We start from the raw sequence: 19,822 nt of genomic DNA on the forward strand, positions 1-19,822 counted from the left end.
CTACCCCCCACCATACACTCCGGACTCCTCTCATATACATACTACCCCCTACCATACACTCCGGACTCCTCTCATATACATACTACCCCCCATACACTCCGCACTCTTCTCATATACATACTACCCCCCACCATACACTCCGCACTCCTCTCATGTACATACTACCCCCACCATACCTTCAGCACTCCTCTCATATACATACTACCCCCCCATACACTCCACACTCCTCTCATATACATACTACCCCCCCATACACTCCACACTCCTCTCATATACATACTACCCCCCACCATACACTCCGCACTCCTCTCATATACATACTACCCCCCATACACTCTGCACTCCTCTCATATACATACTACCCCCCACCATTCACATATACCCATGGTTGCGGGAAAGAAAATTGCATAATCTACGGTGCCTTAGGCCTGTGTAACACTAGTGATCCTGTCATTGGTAAGAGTTGTTACTGGGGAGCATGACAACAGTATGGCAGGGGTAACATGCACGTCTGTTGCCCAACCTTCTTTTTTTGCCCAAATATTGTTTCTTTACCATAAACTTCTATACAGAAGAGATCACTTGACATATCTGTCTTAAAAAACAATATCATTCCTTTCATTTGTATAATTTTACTGTTGCAGGTTTCCAGTTCCATTAACCCAAGTACAGACTTGAACTGTTTAAAAATCTCAAACTACACATACAAAGCAGCCTTAACGGTGGAAGTCAATATATTTGAGTTAGTAAGACTGAAAATAAAACACAATATAAATGAGACAACACCATTTGTCTGGTTGCTGGAAAAGAAAAACCACTCTCACATCATAAAGACTTCAAGGTTCAGGTAAGACTATTTTATTATCACTAGCTTAAGCAACCTTGTCACAAAAGTAAAAAAAAAGTGTAAAAGGAGGTTCTTCTTCTAAAAAAAAAAAAAAAAAAAAAAAAAAAAAAAATATATTATACTTACCTGTATTGCTTTTTGGTGTCTTCAAGAACTATGATGCCAAGAGAATCTTCATCTGGCACACCTTTTGTGAGTTTTGGATTCTTGGTCCCCAAAGAGTGTGTGGTTCCTTCCACCAGCCACTACGTTACTGTTCTGTGCAGAACATAGTAATGGAGAGGCTGGTGGTAGAAACCACAGTGCTCGATGGTGGTCACCCCTGGAAGTGCTGAAGATGAAGATTATTTTTCCGGCAACCATGGCTCTTCAAGTGAGCGAACATTGGGCGAAGGGAAAGGAAAATATCACTATCTCTTCTTTACAGGAGAACCTCCCTTTAGCCACTTAATTTGGCAACAGGGTCACATTAAATGGTAATCATAAATTATAAACACACACTCAAGTTATTGGAGATCAAATCTACCCAAAGCATAATCACTCACTGGTTTCTTATCTTTTTTGATTTCAGTTCCTCTCCTCTGGCTAGATCTTGATTACTGTGGAGTGTGTTCAATTAGGCCCCAAACCCTGCAAAAATTAAACAGCTGCAGAAATCTAACATAAGCTGGGGCTAAGAAGTTGTATAAATAAGAACACCCAAACCACACCTCCCAACCTTTTGAGAGGGGAATGAGGGACACTTATCAGCAAAAGTATGCAGGCATAGGACACACCCCTTGCCACTCCCCCTTAAAGGAGAATTGTACAAAAAACAAGATTGGTTAAACTCACAAGTGCTTTTTTTTTACCACTACTATTCCTTCATATTGGCTCTTGGAATTTACAAATGCAGCCATTTAGAAATCAGATGAAAGGTTTAGCGCTGGAAAACACTTTTTGATAGATAAAAAGTGCATTTTATATACATCCATACAGATCAGCCCAAAATGAGGGACAAATGAGGAGGAATGAAGGACAGAGGGACATTGCTCCAAATCAGGGACAGTCCCTCGAAATCAGGGACAGTTGGGAGCTATGCCAAACTAAAGTGTATTTCAAGCTATATTGTGAAATAGATTATGCAAATAGAATTCTATTGATAATATACCAGATGTACAGATTGTAGGCCAGGCTGAAGTAAAAGAAGAGGTCCAGGATCATCTCTGATCCCTATCTCAAGGTTGATGTATATAAATATTTGCATATCATTGATAAGCCCTTTTGAATAATTTATTTCATAATTGAAATGCACTTTAATGGAAGTGTTTTCATTCATATTCATACACTATAAATTGTTAACATTGTATAGGTATTAGGAAGTCAAATATGATCTAGAAATCCTTTAGTCTTCCATTTCTGTTTTAAAGTGATTATAACGGTACTTTTTTTAAATTTTAAATAGCAAACATGTTATACTTACCTGCTCTGTGCAAGGGTTTTGCACAGAGTGGCCCCGATCTTTCTTTTGTGGGGTCCCCCGGCGGCGCTCCTGGCCCCTCCTCTTCATTGAGTGCCCCCACGGAGAACCACTTTCCATGGGGGCACCCGTGCGGGCGTGCTCCCGAGTCCTGCTGCTGCATCCATTGACACAGATAGCAGGACTCAGCCCCACCCCCCGGTTTCCGTGTCAATGGATTTGATTGACAGCAGTGGGAGCCAATGGCTGCTGCTATCAATCTATCCAATGAGGGAGGACCTAAGACAGCAGCTGGAGCTGCTGGGCTCCTCCTCGACGCTGGAAAGATTGGGTAAGAAAAAGGGGGGCTCTGAGGGGCAGCTGCACTACAGAAGGTTTTTCACCTTAATACATACAATACATTAAGGTGAAAAACCTTGAGACTTTACAATTCCTTTAAGCGTTAAACCTACAGTATGTGTAAAGCTGCCCATAGATGGGTATCATTTTAAATGGAAAACCTTAGGAAAAGAATGTTCTAAGAAAGTTTGCAAGATGGAAATGTTTTTCTTGAGTGAACAAATTTGTAATACTGTATGTGGTTTATGTTCAGTAAAGTCCATTTGTTCTAAAATCAAATGTTAAAAGCAAACAAAATCTTTTGAACAACATTTGAATGTTCTGAGAAATGTTGTACAAATTTTCCTAAGAATTTTCGTTTGCAATTCTATCCATCTATGGCCAGTTTTAAAGTGGTTGTAAACCTTTATATATACCCAGTGAAGATACTGGCCTCTGGTGACACACAGAGATTAACCACTTCAGCCCCGAAAGGTTTTACCCACTTCCTGACCAGGCCATTTTTTGCGATACGGCACTGCGTCACTTTGACTGACAATTGCACGGTCATGCAACGCTGTACCCAAATAAAATTGATGCCCTTTTTTTCCCACAAATAGAGCTTTCTTTTGGTGGTATTTGATCATCTCTGCGCTTTTTATTTTTTGCACTATAAACAAAAAAAGCCGACAATTTTAATTAAAAACCAATATTTTTTACTTTCTGCTATAAAACATTCCCAATAAAAAAAATGTAAAATCAAATTTCTTCATAAATGCAGGCCAATATGTATTCTGCAACATATTTTATGTAAAAAAAAAAATCCCAATAAGCGTATATTGATTGGTTTGCGCAAAAGTTATAGCTTCTACAAAATAGGGGATAGATTTAGGGACTTTTCAATTTTTTTTATTGTTTTTACTAGTAATGTTGGCGATCAGTGATTTTTAGCAGGACTGCGACATTGTGGTGGACAAATCTGAGACTGAGTGACACTTTTTGTGGACCAGTGACACCAATACAGTGATAAAATGCTATAAAAATGCCCTGATTACTGTATAAATGACACTGGCAGGGAAGGGGCGATCAAACTGTGTGGGGCAGTGTCACACTGAAGGAAAAGAGAGATCCGTGATTCAGCTTAGCTTAATCAAAAGATCTCTCTTTCCCTTGCTGACAGATCCGCCGTTTGCCTTGTTTACACAGGCAGACGGCTGATCCGTCTCTCCTGTAAATGATCGGTTGCAGCGGCCATCGCGGGCACCAGACCTGCTAATTGGCTCCCGCTGTGCCCAATCACAGGGGGGTCGGCGTGCCCCCTAAACTGCGTACACGAAATCATGTACAGGTATGTGATTTTGCACACCCAGGCCGCCCTGCCGCAGTAAATGTACGTGGGGCGGTCCGGAAGCGGTTAGACAAAGTGCTGAACCTATAAAACTTGTCTGAGAGTTCAGCAAAAAGGGGTCGAAGAGCTGCAGAGCTCAGTGAGGAGAGCTCTGAGAACTTATTGGAGGGAAGAGAAACACCCCCATACACACAGCTCACAGGAACATATCCGAGGCTGTCAAGCTGCAGGAGCTCCCCATCCTGTCACCATTTTTCTATTGGTGTCAGGAAAGCTTGATAGCAGAGGAAGGAGGTAGCAGACAGAAATGACACTTAGTGCTCTTAACCACTTCAATACCAGGCACTTTTGCCCCTTTCTGCCCAGGACAATTTTCAGCTTTCATGTCTGAGGTTTACAACCACTTGTGGGTATGCAATAAAGTAATTGCTTGTGGCTAAGAAGTTGTACCCTGGGTCTAAACTGAGTAGGGGCAGGTAATGATCTGAAGTATTTTAGCTATTTGGCAGATTGCTGCAGAGTATGCCAGCTCTACATAAATGTGTAAAAAACGGAATTTGTGTTGTTACAGTGGAAATTTTACTCAAAACAATTACATTTAAGGAATGCCATAAAATGATAATGGTCATATTTGCTTGTGCTCTCATTCAACCTTTCAAACCATCAAATGGCTTGTATCATAACTGATCACATGTGCAGCACCATAGCAACTGCAGCTCAAACAGAGGCTTAGATGGCAGCTTCCTTGGCTGTAACGGATAGGAGTATAGGCGTGCGTACAGGGTGTGCCAGGTGTGCACAGGCACACCCTAATCGCCCTGTGTAGCACAGATTCCCTCTACTGTCCTGCCCCCCCTTGCCCATATGGAGCTTTCGGCGTTCCTCCTCTCCTCTCCCGCCAGCTGTTGTTGCGGGGATGTTTTAGGATGAGTGGGGGAAGGGTCTGGTAAATATGCAATTTACCGGCCCCTTCCCTTTCTGAATGAACATTGTGAGTTATTGGTAATGTGTGTTTGAGCTTTGGGGTGCACACCCTAATGCAATAGGCTGTGCACATCTATGGATAGGAGAGTTTAGTTCGGAAGTCATACTAAAATCTCGTTTTTTTCTTTGTTAAAAATAACAAACATGTTATACTTACCTGCTCTGTGCAGCGGTTTTGGACAGAGCAGCCCAGATCCTCCTCTTCTCAGGTCCTCTTCAGCATTCCTGGCCCATCCCTCCTGTTGAGTGCCCCCACAGCAAGCAGCTTGCTATGGGGGCACCTGAGTCCATTCCAACACAGAGCCGTGGCCCAGCCCCGCCCCCTCTCTCTCCTCATTGGCTCACTGACTTTGACAGCAGCGGGAGCTAATGGCGCTTCGCTGCTGTCTCAGCCAATGAGGAGGGAGAGTTCCAGACAGCGGAGTCTCTCATGCAACATCGCTGGATCGAGATCGGGCTCAGGTAAATATTAGGGGGGCTGAAGGGGGCTGCTGCACACAGAAGGCTTTTTATCTTAATGCATAGAATGCATTAAGATAAAAAAAACCTTCTGCCTTTACAACCACTTTAATGTATCTCCCCACCTCTGAAGGGTATCTTACATCTGATACTGGAAAATGCATCTCAGTAGAAGTGATTGGCAGATGTTTGTGACTTGCTCTCTGTGTTGTATTGGGATCCTATGCATGCATGTTATCCTTCCAGTAGCGGCCGCCGGCGCCCATAGGGGGCGTAGGGGCGCTGCCCCCCCCCCAGAGCTACTCATCATAAAATAAAATAATGTCCCTTTAAGTGTGTGCAAGGTGCCGGACGCACAGCTGCTATGGGAAGCATGACGTGTTTGCAATCACTTGATTGCAAACAATAAGCTCTATTGGCTTCCTTTAGAAAGTACTCGGGGCACTGAGCTCTGCGCCCTGAACACTCCCTCTATAGCATTGTTCCCTGCTGTGGTGTGTGATTGGCGGGTCCTGTGCCTTCACTTCCAGTTTCTCTCACTCATCCCCGCAGGTCCGAAGGTGGAAGACAGGCGACTTGTGTGAGAGCTGTGAGAACGAGGAAGACTCTGATGGTGACATCTAATGTAAAGGGGAGCTCTGATGGTGACATCTAATGTAAAGGGGGGCTCTGATGGTGACATCTAATGTAAAGGGGGGCTCTGATGGTGACATCTAATGTAAAGGGGGGGCTCTGATGGTGACATCTAATGTAAAGGGGGGCTCTGATGGTGACATCTAATGTAAAGGAGGCTCTGATGGGGGCATCTAATGTGAAGGAGAGCTCTCATGGGGACATCTAATGTAAAGGGTGGCTCTGATGGTGACATCTAATGTGAAGGAGGGCTCTGACGGGGACATCTAATGTGAAGGAGGGCTCTGACGGGGACATCTAATGTGAAGGAGGGCTCTGATGGGGACATCTAATGTAAAGGAGGACTCTGATGGGGACATCTAATGTAAAGGGGGGCTCTTATGGGACATCTAATGTAAAGGGGGGCTCTTATGGGACAGCTAATGTAAAGGGGGGCTCTGATGGGGACATCTAATGTAAAGGAGGACTCTGATGGTGACATCTAATGTAAAGGGGGCTCTGATGGGACATCTAATGTAAAGGGGGGCTCTGATGGGGACATCTAATGTAAAGGAGGCCTCTGATGGTGACATCTAATGTAAAGGGGGGCTCTGATGATGACTTCTAATGTAAAGGGGGCTCTGATGAGGACATCTAATGTAAAGGAGGACTCTGATGGTGATATCTAATGTAAAGGGGGCTCTGATGGGGACAATTAATCTAAAGGGGGGCTCTGATGGGGATATCTAATGTAAAGAGGGGGGCTCTGATTGGGACTTCTAATGTAAAGGGGGGGCTCTGATGGTGACATCTAATGTAAAGGGGGCTCTGATGGGGACATCTAATGTAAAGGAGGACTCTGATGGAGGCATCTAATGTAAAGGGGGGCTCTGATGGGGACATCTAATGTAAAGGGGGGCTCTGATAGGGACATCTAATGTAAAGGAGGACTCTGATGGAGGCATCTAATGTAAAGGGGGGCTTTGATGGGGACATCTAATGTAAAGGGGGGCTCTGATAGGGACATCTAATGTAAAGGAGGACTCTGATGGAGGCATCTAATGTAAAGGAGGACTCTGATGGGGACATCTAATGTAAAGGGTGGCTCTGATGGGGACATCTAATGTAAAGGAGAGCTCTGATGGGGACATCTAATGTAAAGTGGGGATCTGATGATGACAACTAATGTAAAGGAGAACTCTGATGGGGACATCTAATGTAAAGTGGGGATCTGATGGTAGCATCTACTGTAAAGGAGGACTCTGATGGTGACATCTAATGTAAAGAAGGGCTCTGATAGAGACATCTAATGTAAAGGGGGGCTCTGATCAGGGCCGTTTTTAAGGCAGGGCAAAAGGGGCAGCTGCCCTTGGCCCTGTCATTGTTGTGGGGCCCAAAGCAGCTGGCTAATACTTGCCAACTATCCCGGTTTAAATTCCCTTGTTCCTTGAAGTGTTAGTCCTGTGCTGTGTCCTGATATCTCAGTTTGAAGTGCTGCTACTAATGGTGCCCAGCTCTGCCCTATTGCTGTGTACAGATTACTCACCTGCAGACCCTGTGTTTACATGTAAATAACCAACATTAATATGTAAATAGAGGTGGTATTCATATGTATATCATGCCCCCGAGGTCAAATCCACCATCACTTATACTAAATGCTGTCCACTGGGGAGATAAAGGGACATGCTTGAAAGTCCTGCCTGCCTACAACTGTGGTCATTAAGCCTATCATCTGCCTGTTCTGCAAAGGTTAGCAGATTGGTGGGGGGGGGGGGGGGGGTAGTGTGGGGTGTGCAGAGGTAGGCAGAGAAGGAATTACAGTTTGAGGTGCACAGGTGAGCAAGGAGGGGATGTATGGAGGTAAGGAAGGTGGGTCCAAAGATGAGCAGAGGAGACAGGTAGAGTTAGGGGGGGGGAGGTTGGAGTGAAGAGAATGGGGGAGGTTTGGGGTGCAGAGGTTAGCAGGGGTTTTAGGATGCAAAGGTGTACTGACATTGTGGATGAAGATGTAGGTCATGTGTAGGGCAGCTTATTCATTTCAATGGGCTACTCTATGCACTAGAAATGCGGAAGAAAGTCCCAAACCCTTTTTCAAAATCACACGGTGCCAAGGCACATGTCAGCAGATGTGTGAGGGTGTCATTAACAATTAATGGCACTGCTGTGTATCTGCTAAAGGGCAGCACATTTCTTTGTTGTCAGAAAAGCAATTTTGCATGTGTTCCTGACGCACACAAATGTGAAAGCAGGCTAAATGTCTCAGTTACATTGGTGGTCATTCTAAATCTTCTCATTACATTGGTGCTTGGTGTAGAATTCTTTCATTCACACTAGTGGCCAGTGTGGCGGTCCCCTTACATTGGTGGTCAGTGTAAATCTCTCCTTACATTGGTGGTTACTGTGAATGCTTCTATTACATTGGTGGTCAGTGTAAATCTTCTCATTACATTGGTGCTTGGTGTACAATGTAATGAGAAGATCTACACTGACCACCAATGTAATAGAAGCATTCACAGTAACCACCAATGTAAGGAGGGATTTACACTGACCACCAATGTAAGGGGAGCATTCACACTGGCCACTAGTGTGAATGAAAGGATTTTACACCAATCACCGCACTAGTGGCCAGTGTGAATGCTCCCCTTACATTGGTGGTCAGTGTAAATCCCTCCTTACATTGGTGGTTACTGTGAATGCTTCTATTACATTAGTGGTCAGTGTAAACCCCTATTACATTGGTGGTCAGTGTAAACCCCTATTACATTGATGGCCAGTGTTGAAACTCCTCTTTTATATTGGTAGTTGGTAAAAAAAATCAGCATTGCCATTGATCACGCCCTCCCCTCCCTTCAGCACTGCCACTGACCCCAGGAGTTCTAGGATCCCTAGGAGTTTTCTGTCTATTGATGGGTCCGCTCACCTTCTCGGTCCATGGTGTGCAGGCAGTGAGGAGATGATGAGCTGTAACCTCTAGCAACCAATCAGTGAGCAGTATTACTGTACAGTAATCATAGGCGTGCGCAAGGGGTGTGCCAGGTGTGACCAGACACACCCTAATCCTGTGGTTGGCAACCCGCCACGTACTGGCAGGTGACAGGTAAACCGCAATCCTTCCTTGCTGACTCTCACAACCTGGACAGGAGAGGCGGCGGGGGTTGAGTTTAGTGGAACCGATCTGTATTTTCCTCCTGCAGTAGCTGAAAGTAGGCTTCTCCTCCTCTCCCTCTCATCAACATTCAGCTGCCACAGGAGGAAAATACAGGGTGGATTTGTACCAATATATGCCACCCCCTGCCATCCCTCCTTTCCCTGTTTCTCTTCCTTCTGTTGCCCGGGTCCCCCTGTGTGCTCCCTGGCTCCCCCTTCCTCCCATTGTTTCAGGATGGAGAGCGGGGAAGAGGCCGGTAAATATGTCAAACGCATATATGTGTTGGAGCTTTGGGGTGCACACCCTAATGCAATAGGCTGCGCACACCTATGACAGTAATCTCTAGCAACCAATCAACAAGCAGAAATCATGTGCTCTAGCAACTAATCAGTGAGCCGTGATGTGCGCTATAACCTCTAGCAACCAATCGCAATCGCTGCCTGATCTGATACAGTAAACTGATTTTGAGTCTAGCTGCTATTTATTGTATGTCTCAGAGCAGGTGGATAGAGAAATTGCATGGGGGTGGGAGCTGGTGGGGGCCCCAAGAAAATGTTTGCCCAGGGCCCAATCAATATTAAAGATGGCCCTGGCTCTGATGGTGACATCTGATGTAAAGGGGGACTCTGATGGAGACACCTGATGTAAAGGAGGACTCTGATGGGGACATCTGATGTAAAGGAGGACTCTGATGGGGACATCTGATGTAATTGAGGACTTTGATGGGGACATCTGATGTAAAGGGGGACTCTGATGGGGACATCTGATGTAAAGGAGGACTCTGATGGGGACACCTGATGTAAAGAGGGACTCTGATGAGGACACCTGATTTATAGGGGGATGCTGATGGGGACACCTGATTTATAGGGGGATGCTGATGGGGACACCTGATTTATAGGGGGATGCTGATGGGGACACCTGATTTATAGGGGGATGCTGATGGGGACACCTGTTGTAAAGGGGGACTCTGACTGGGACATCTGATGTATAGGGGGATGCTGATGGGGGACACACCTTATATTATTTTATTTTTTTCTTTTACTTGAAATGTGGATGTGATTGGCCTACTGTGATGGGCACAGTGGGTCTGCATATGACGGGCACAGTGAGGCTGAAATTGATGGGCACAGTGAGGCTGCATATGATGGGCACAGTTTTATTTGGCTGTAATGATACATAATCACCTGATAAATGCCTATTTGCAGTCCTGCATTACTAACAGTTTTTGAGCACCAGCCGCCACTGTATCTTCTATATCTGAATCAAAATTAAGACATACATTTGCATACTGATAGAAAGAAATATCACCAGAAAAAGTAATTAACTGTGGTAATTTGTTTCTGCAGTAGTATACTTTGTTTGGATTTGGGAAGAGTTACCGAAAAGCAAGCTGGAAGATACAAGCTATTGATTCAGCATAGAAACATCAATTACACCGTACACTTTGAAGTCATAGTAAGAGGTGAGGTTATATCTGTTTAAGAGAAACCTGCGCGGGAAACAAATATGGAATATTCCAAGATTTACTTTCAAAAGCTTGGGTACTGTTATCCTTATTCTGCCTATAACACCTAATGTACTCCCATCCTACATACTTCTAGGTTAGTCAGGCCAAGATCTGGATGACAACCTTAGAGCCTGCATCCCTTACCAAGCCAGCATTGGCAGCACTCATATTTTAATGAACATTATATAATACCCCATTTCATAAGGGCTTCATTTTGACACCACCACAAAGTCCTGGCTTTTGGGTTAGATTGTTTTTCTCCAGGAGTTCTAAATGTAATATTTTTTACTTTCTGCTATAGAACATATCCAATACATTTTTAAAAAAAATCTCATTTCTTCATAAATTTAGGCCAATATGTATTCTGCTACATGTTTTTGGTAACAAAAATCCCAATACGTGTGTATGCATTGGTTTACGCGAACGTTATAGCATCTACAAGCTATGGGATATATTTCTGGAATTTGACTTATAGCAGGACTGCGATATTGCGGCGGCCAATCGGACACTAACTGACACTTTTGACACTTTGCGGGAACCAGTGACACTAATACAGTGATCAGTGCTAAAAATATGCACTGTCACTGGCTGGGAAGGGGTTAAACATCTGGGGCGATCAAACAGTTAACTGTGTGCCTAGCCAGTGTTTTTGTGTACACAATGTGCTGCTCTTACTAGTGCCAGTAATGGATTTTAGTCCCTGCTTTGTCCCTTCCCCCTGTCAGAACTGAGATATGCCTCAGTTCTCTGATATGTCAGTTCTCTGTGCTTTACTGACAATCGCCGGGTCCTGTAGCTCAAATAAAAGGCACCCAATTATTATTATTTGTAGTAATCAGAACAGACTGATAGACATGCACTGAAATAGAAGGATTCTATGTAGCAGTGGTCATACAAACAACTAGACTGTGTTAACCACACCCTAACACTTGGTATTCTCTGCATGAAGTTTATAAGGTGGCCACAAAGAAGACAATCCTGTCATCACTTCAAAACATAATAAAATGCTTGGTTGAGGATTGCGTCTGTGGGAAGGTGCAGCGCGATGCGGCGGCAGAAAACACACAGAGTCCAGATGCAAGTTCAAGAATATACAGTTTTATAACAGAAGTCCAGCAAAAACAAACAAGCCTGGCAGGAAAGCAACCCAACTGGGAGGACTTACAAGTTGTAATGCGGCAGTAGATTGGTGGACTAAAGGTGCCGGCTTCCAGGAAGGATGGCGTGTCCCTGTGCTTTCTACTCCTCCAGAACCTGTCCCTGACACTGTCCCTGAATGACGGGTGTCCTGTCATTGCTCTAGCCACTCGCAAAATGGACACTAAACCTGTGAGCTAGGGTCTTAAATAGACTCTTACTGACCCAAGATGGCTGCCAAAGTCTCATGGGGTGCTAGCAGCCAATCGGATAGCTGCCTACCTCTGATGGAGGAAACTGTAGAGGAACTAGTTTCCTCTTGACTTTCCCCTTCACCTGCATTGCCACTGCCACCTGCAGTGGAGAAAGTAGACTGCACCTGCCTACACATTGCCAGGGAACAACAATCTCTCAATCACCATGCGGAAGTAATAAACAGAAAATACTCTACCATGCATATACAAGTGTATCTCCTAAAATTTGAATATCAACAAAAAGTTAAACTCATATATTATATAGGCTCATTACACACATAGTGATATATTTTAAGCATTTTTTTCTTTTAATTTTGATGATTATGGTTTATAGCTAGTAAAAACACAAAATGTAGTTTCTCAGAAAATCTGAATATTACATAAGACCAATAAAAAAAAGGATTTTTAATCCAGAAATGTTGGCTTACTGAAAAGTATGTCCATGTACAGTATAGTATGCACTCAATACTTGGTCGGGGCTCCTTTTGCGTGAATTACTGCATCAATGCGGCGGAGTATGGAGGCGATCAGCCTGTGGCACTGCTGAGGTGTTATGGAAGCCCACGTTGATTTGATAGTGACCTTCAGCTTGTCTGCATTGTTGGGTCTGGTTTCTCTCATCTCCCTCTTGACAATACCCCACAGATTCTCTATGGGGTTTAGGTCAGGCGAGTTTACTGGCCAATCAAGCACAGTGATACCATGATCATTAAACCAGGTATAAGTAATTTTGGCAGTGTGGGCAGGTGCCAAGTCCTGCTGGAAAATTAAATCAGCATTTCCATAAAGCTGGTCAGCAGAGATAAGCATGAAGTGCTCTAGAATTTCCTGGTAGAGGGCTGCACTAACTTTGGACTTGATAAAACACAGTGGACCAACACCAGGAGATTACATGGCTCCCCAAATCATCACTGACTGTGGAAACGTCACACTGGACCTCATACAACTTGGATTCTGTGCCTCTCCACTCTTCCTCCAGACTCTGGGACCTAGATTTTCTAATTAAATGCAAAATTGTCCACAGTGAGTGATGATATGGGGAACCATGTCATCTGCGGGTGTTGGTAGAGGAAGGGAGACACCAGACCCAACAATTCACCCAACAATGCAGACGAGCTGAAGGTCGCTATCAAAGCAACCTGGGCTTCCATAACACTTCAGCAGGGGCACTGGCTGATCGCCTCCATGTCACGCTTCATTGATGCAGTAATTCATACAAAATGAGCCCTGACCAGGTATTGAGTGCATACTATACTGTACATCAGGGATATGCAATTGGCGGACCTCCAGCTGTTGCAAAACTACAAGTCCCATCATGCCTCTGCCTCTGGGTGTCATGCTTGTGGCTGTCAAAGTCTTGCTATGCCTCATGAAAAACACAAGAGAAAAGCGCCTCTGAGTGTAGGTATAGAAGCACATAACAGGCAATCCACACTTACATAGAAGTAACAGATGACAAGCCTCGGGGAGGAAAAACTCCTGGGTCAGTGCATGTGAACCATAGCGCAGATCGGCAATCCAGTGGTCTGAACGAGACAGCCGCGGTCACACGCTAGAGAACCAGCCGGGCTGAACTCGCCGTGGATCTAAACAGCTGAGAAGCCGCTTGCTGGCCTGTGATGTCACCGGAGTATGGGAGATCCACAACGCGTTTCAGAGCATGCACGAGGCTCACACTGGGCATGCGTGCTCTTTTGTCAAGTGTAAGGAGGACGGGAAAGCAAGGGAAATAAAAAGCTCTGCAATTAGGAAGGGAAACCACAACAGCTGAAGGATTAACTATTTAAACATGACCAATATAGACTAATTTGTCATGGACTTTTTCTAATGTATCATCATTCATTCTCAGAATTTTGCAGTTACTACTGTATGTATTTATTTGTATAATACTACTGATACTATCCTCGCCATTTCATGTCCTGTGCGCTGACATATATATATAGATTTTGCTATGCCTCATGGGACTTGTAGTTCTGCAACAGCTGGAGGTCCGCTAATTGCATATCCCTGCTGTACATGGACATACTTTTCAGTAAGCCAACATTTCTGTATTAAAAATCCTGTTTTTATTGGTCTTATGTTATATTCTAATTTTCTGAGATACTGAGATTTGGGGTTTTCACTAGCTGTAAGCCATAATCATCAAAATTATAAGAAAGAAATGCTTAAAATATATCACTCTGTGTGTAGCGCATCTATATAAAATACAATGCCCCGTACACACGGTCGGACATTGATCCGACATTCTGACAACAAAATCCTAGGATTTTTTCTGACGGATGTTGGCTCAAACTTGTCTTGCATACACACGGTCACACAAAGTTGTCGGAAAATCCGATCATTCTGAACGCGGTGACGTAAAACACGTACGTCGGGACTATAAACGGGCAGTAGCCAATAGCTTTCATCTCTTTATTTATTCTGAGCATGCGTGGCACTTTTTGCGTCGGATTTGTGTACACACAATCGGAAATTCCGACAACGGATTTTGTTGTCGGAAAATTTTATAGCATGCTCTCAAACGTTGTGTCGGAAATTCCGATGGAAAATGTGTGATGGAGCCCACACATGGTCGGAATTTCCGACAACAAGGTCCTATCACACATTTTCCGTCGGAAAATCCGACCGTGTGTACGGGGCATTAAAGTTTCACTTTTTGAATTGAATTACTGAAATAAATAAACTTTCTGATGATATTCTAATTTTAAGAGATGCACCTGTATATAGTAATTTCAAACTACAAACAAAAATGTTTTCTCTTCTTTTTTAATATTACACATGGACAGGATGGTTTACATATATATTTAGATATAAAGTATACATAAACCTCTAAAAACAATATGGATTTCTGTTGGGCACATAAACATTATACAGTAATAATTTTAGCATAAAAGTAAGGTAAAAATGTAAGCAAAGAAAAATACCTATGAAGTATCTTCCTGAATCTGAGTTTTCTTTATTAATGTAAATCACTACATATACAATAGTGAGATCACAGTTAAATTCTAGGCACGTTTTGCACCAAAAGATACCTCCTTATATAGAGTCTTTTTCCTTCTATTTTGGGTGTAAGACAGCATTTCATGGTTAGAAACATTTCTGGCATAGGTGAGCATAGGTGTGTGCAGCCTATTGCATTAGGGTGTGCGGCCCAAAGCTCAAACACACATGCCTTTCTCTGCCACCTCAGTTGCACGGGACAGTGAATGAATAGGAAGTGCTCTGTGCTGAGCAGCTTCCTGTTCATTAACAAACTGAAGCATAGTAAACCAAGTTTACTATGCTTCAGTTATGAATGAATACAGTGAGCGAGTGCGTTCACTGTGTACATTTAGAAAAGGAAGGGGCTGGTAAATTACATACAGTATCTCACAAAAGTGAGTACACCCATTTTTGTAAATATTTTATTATATCTTTCCATGTGACAACACTGAAGAAATGACACTTTGCTACAATGTAAAGTAGTGCGTGTACAGCTTGTATAACAGTTTAATTTTGCTGTCCCATCAAAATAACTCAACACACAGCCATTAATGTCTAAACAGCTGGCAACAAAAGTGAGTACACCCCTAAGTGAAAATGTCCAAATTGGGCCCAAAGTGTCAATATTTTGAGTGGCCACCATTATTTTCCAGCACTGCCTTAACCCCCTTGGGCATGGAGTTCACCAGAGTTTTACAGGTTGGCACTGGAGTTCTCTTCCACTCCTCCATGACGACATCACGGAGCTGGTGGATGTTAGAGACCTTGCGCTCCTCCACCTTCCATTTGAGGATGCTCCACAGATGCTCAACAGGGTTTAAGTCTGGAGACATGCTTGGCCAGTCCATCACCTTTTATCCTCAGCTTCTTTAGCAAGGCAGTGGTTGTCCTGGAGGTGTGTTTGGGGTTGTATCATGTTGGAATACTGCCCTGCGGCCCAGTCTCTGAAAGGAGGGGATCATGTTCTGCTTCAGTATGTCACAGTACATGTTGGCATTCATGGTTCCCTCAATGATCTGTAGCTCCCCAGTGGCGGCAGCACTCATGCAGCTCCAGACCATGACACTCCCACCACCATGCTTGACCGTAGGCAAGACACACTTGTCTTTGTACTCCTCACCTTATTGCCCCCACATACGCTTGACACCATCTGAACCAAATAAGTTTATCTTGGTCTCATCAGACCACAGGACATGGTTCCAGTAATCCATGTCCTTAGTCTGCTTGTCTTCAGCAAACTGTTTGCGGGCTTTCTTGTCTTAGACATTAATGGCTGTGTGTTGAGTTATTTTGAGGGGACAGCAAATTTACACTGTTATACAAGCTGTACACTGACTACTTTACATTGTAGCAAAGTGTCATTTCTTCAGTGTTGTCACATGAAAATATAAAATAAAATATTTACAAAAATGTGAGGGGTGTACTCACATTTGTGAGATACTGTATTTACTAGCCCCTTCCCATGCTCACCATCCTGAAACATCCCCCGCAGCAGCCGGGGGAGAGGAGGAAGCCAACAGCACTGTTGGGTGGGGGGCCAACACGGGGGGGGGTGGGGGAAACCTCAGGCAGTAGTGGGAATCGGCACCGCACGTAGTGATTAGGGTGTCCTCAGGCACACCTGGCACACCCCCTGCACACACCTATGGCTGTGAGTAATAATAATGGATGTTCCTTCTGTTCTTGGTGTAACATATCGTCAGATAATTGGACACATTTCTGGCTGTGAGTAATGATAGTAATATTAATAATACTGTCCTAGACGTTATTTCTGTTTTTGATGTAGGGATGTATTTCAGGACTGGTTAGGTTTCTGGCTGTGAGCAATAAACTGCAGTCTCAGTAAAGAGCTTTAACCTTTCTGAGGATAGTTTTTTCTTTTGGGCTTTGCCAATAAATGAGGACTGGTTACTGTAACCGGCTAACCGCAATACACACCTCACCTAGAGACTCAAATAAATTTCCACTTTGTTTTAGGTAAACCACGGAAGCCATATTTCACTGCAGAGGGAAAAAAGGTGAGATGTATATCAGAGGGGTTTCCTGCTCCTGAGGTCCGATGGGAATTACACACCCCCTGTGATTACAGGTAAGAAAATGTGTTGACAAGACATAGACATGATTTATAATATTTAAAACGGTGCCATCAATACTGCAATCAAATTGAAGGCTAAGATTATGTGTAATAACACTCGTGCATTGCCTATAACTAGCTGCTCACACAGCCAGCATCACATTCTAATGCCGCGTACACACGAGCGGACTTCTCGTCGGACTGAACTCCGAAGGACTTTTCAACGGAGTTCCGACGAAACGGACTTGCCTACACACGATCCCACCAAAGTCCGATCGTTTCGAACGTGATGACGTACGACCGGACTAGAAAAGGAAGTTCAATAGCTAGTAGCCAATAGCTACCCTTGCGTCATTTTCAGTCCGTCGGACTAGCATACAGACGAACGTTTTTTTCGATAGGAATCGAGTCCATCGGAAAGATTTGAAACATGTTCTATTTGTAAGGTCAGTCAGATTTTTCGACAGAAAAGGTCCGATGAAGCCCACACACGATCGGAATGTCCAACGGATTTGTTCCGTCTGACCTTTTCTGCCGGAAAGTCCGCTCGTGTGTATGCGGCATTAGGGGTAATCACTCAGTTCCAGGCTATGGATCTCTGCCTGTTAGTGCCACTCTATGGGATCTCTCTGTGCCAGCTGGTGAATTCCCATCAATGAAATAGTGTACTGTGTGTATGTACACTTTGCCTACTCTGGGTTTGTACACCAAGAACCAATTGCTATCAGAGTAGAGTACTGCTTTGCCCTACTGTTTTAAAGGCTGGCAGAGTGGGCAAACCTCTCCACCACCAACCCAACTTGCCGGTATGACACCAAGCTGGTAAGTTGATTGGGGCAGAAAAATATATTTCCAGACCTGTTTGTGACATAGTCTTAGATGCTGCCTGCAATTTTTTTAAATTCATTTAATTTGTGGTTGTGTTTCATGTAACACAAATTGCTTCACGCACTGCTTCTCTCCTGAGATTTATGTGACCTACATTGTGGTAGAGTATGCACGACTAACCGTTACAATCTCATGATTCCAGCAGCCATTTGGTCTATTAACAAAGAAACTCTAGATGTTGAAAGACCCAACATGGCTAACAAATTAAAAAAAAATTAAGGAAAAACTAAATAAAAGGCAAATAAATGCTAAAATTAAGAATATACAGCAAATATGTTATTGGCTGGTTATAAATGTGAATTTGCCTTTAACGTACTAACTTAAACGAATGCAGAGCCATATAAAAATTCAGGAACAGGATTACATATAACAAAAATACACTATATTATCTAAAGTATTGGGACGCCTGCCTTTTACATGCACATGAACTTTAATGGCATCCCAGTCTAATGCCCCGTACACACGGTCGGATTTTCCGATGGAAAATGTCCGATCGGAGCGTGTTGTCGGAAATTCCGACCGTGTGTGGGCGCCATCGGACATTTTCCATCGGATTTTCCGACACACAAAGTTGGAGAGCAGGAGATAAAATTTTCCGACAACAAAATCCGTTGTCGGAAATTCCGATCGTGTGTACACAAATCCGACAGACAACGCATGCTCAGAATAAATAAAGAGATGAAAGCTATTGGCCACTGCCCCGTTTATAGTCCCGACGTACGTGTTTTACGTCACCGCGTTCAGAATGATCAGATTTTCCGACAACTTTGTGTGACCGTGTGTATGCAAGACAAGTTTGAGCCAACATCCGTCAGAAAAAATCCTAGGATTTTGTTGTCGGAATGTCCGAACAAAGTCCGACCGTGTGTACGCCCTATTAGTCTGTAGGGTTTAATATTGAGTTGGCCAACCCTTTGCAGCTATAACAGCTTCAACTCTTCTAGGAAGGCTGTCCACAAGGTTTAGGAGTGTGTCTATTGGAATGTTTGACCATTCTTCCAGAAGCGCATTTGTGAGGTCAGGCACTGATAATGGCCGAGAAGGCCTGGCTCGCAGTCTCTGCTCTAATTCATCCCAAAGGTGTTCTATCAGGTTAAGGTCAGGACTCTGTGCAGGCCAGTCAAGTTCCTCTACCCTAAACTCGCTCATCCATGTCAATATGTAACTTACTCCTCTAGATGCCATCCTATAAATATATATAATAAAAACATAAAAAGTAACAAAAACATGGAATTTGTGTATGCTGTCCATCATTGAGTAATGAACAATAGCCCACTAAAGATGATAGGAAGGTTTCTATAAGACAGTGCTATAAAAAAGGTTGCCATCACCTCCATACATTGTTAGGTTTTTAAAATGGCAAAGATGCCTGCTGCTAGTAAAAATAGACCCATTCCAGCCTCCAACTCATTTATACTTTTTTCTGTTTTGGTTCTCATTAATCCAGGTGTGAAGATGAAGGCTTGGTGTCATCATTCGAGACAGATAACTACAGAATTATGAGAGTTCAGCATGAAGTAGAAGCCATATGTCTTATGGGTCACAATGATACATGCTGTGCTATTAATGCACATGGTAGAGAGTGTGCTCAGCTACACACAATAGGTAATAACAATATCAGACTACATATGTATATGACAAAGGGGGCTTTGAATGAACATGGGAATGAGACCTTGTTGTGATTTTAACCATTCAGATGTAAGATGAAGTTTCTGTAACACATTGTGCTGCCATTTTCACCACAAAAGTGAATGCTTACCTCTCCTGCCACCCACACCATTAGAAAAATCCCCAGATAAATTCTT

The 19,822-nt window shown here is 43.6% G+C and overlaps 1 protein-coding gene across 5 annotated transcripts in view; it reads left to right on the plus strand.

Moving 5' to 3' along the window:
- The window catches only part of FLT3 (fms related receptor tyrosine kinase 3), a 179,473-nt gene that overhangs the window by 77,917 nt on the left and 81,734 nt on the right, over positions 1 to 19,822 (plus strand). For all 5 annotated transcript variants that reach the window (XR_012241492.1, XM_073613376.1, XM_073613372.1 and 2 more), the window contains 4 exons: positions 645 to 847; positions 10,522 to 10,637; positions 17,033 to 17,144; positions 19,465 to 19,622. Coding sequence is in view for 4 of the 5 variants with exons in the window: in XM_073613376.1 (XP_073469477.1) it covers positions 645 to 847; positions 10,522 to 10,637; positions 17,033 to 17,144; positions 19,465 to 19,622 (589 nt within the window). In the remaining variant the exon portion in view is untranslated. The remainder of the gene's footprint in view (positions 1 to 644; positions 848 to 10,521; positions 10,638 to 17,032; positions 17,145 to 19,464; positions 19,623 to 19,822) is intronic.

Source organism: Aquarana catesbeiana, linkage group LG02 (assembly GCF_042186555.1).
Source record: "Aquarana catesbeiana isolate 2022-GZ linkage group LG02, ASM4218655v1, whole genome shotgun sequence".
In the NCBI taxonomy this organism is placed as follows: Eukaryota; Metazoa; Chordata; class Amphibia; order Anura; family Ranidae; genus Aquarana; species Aquarana catesbeiana.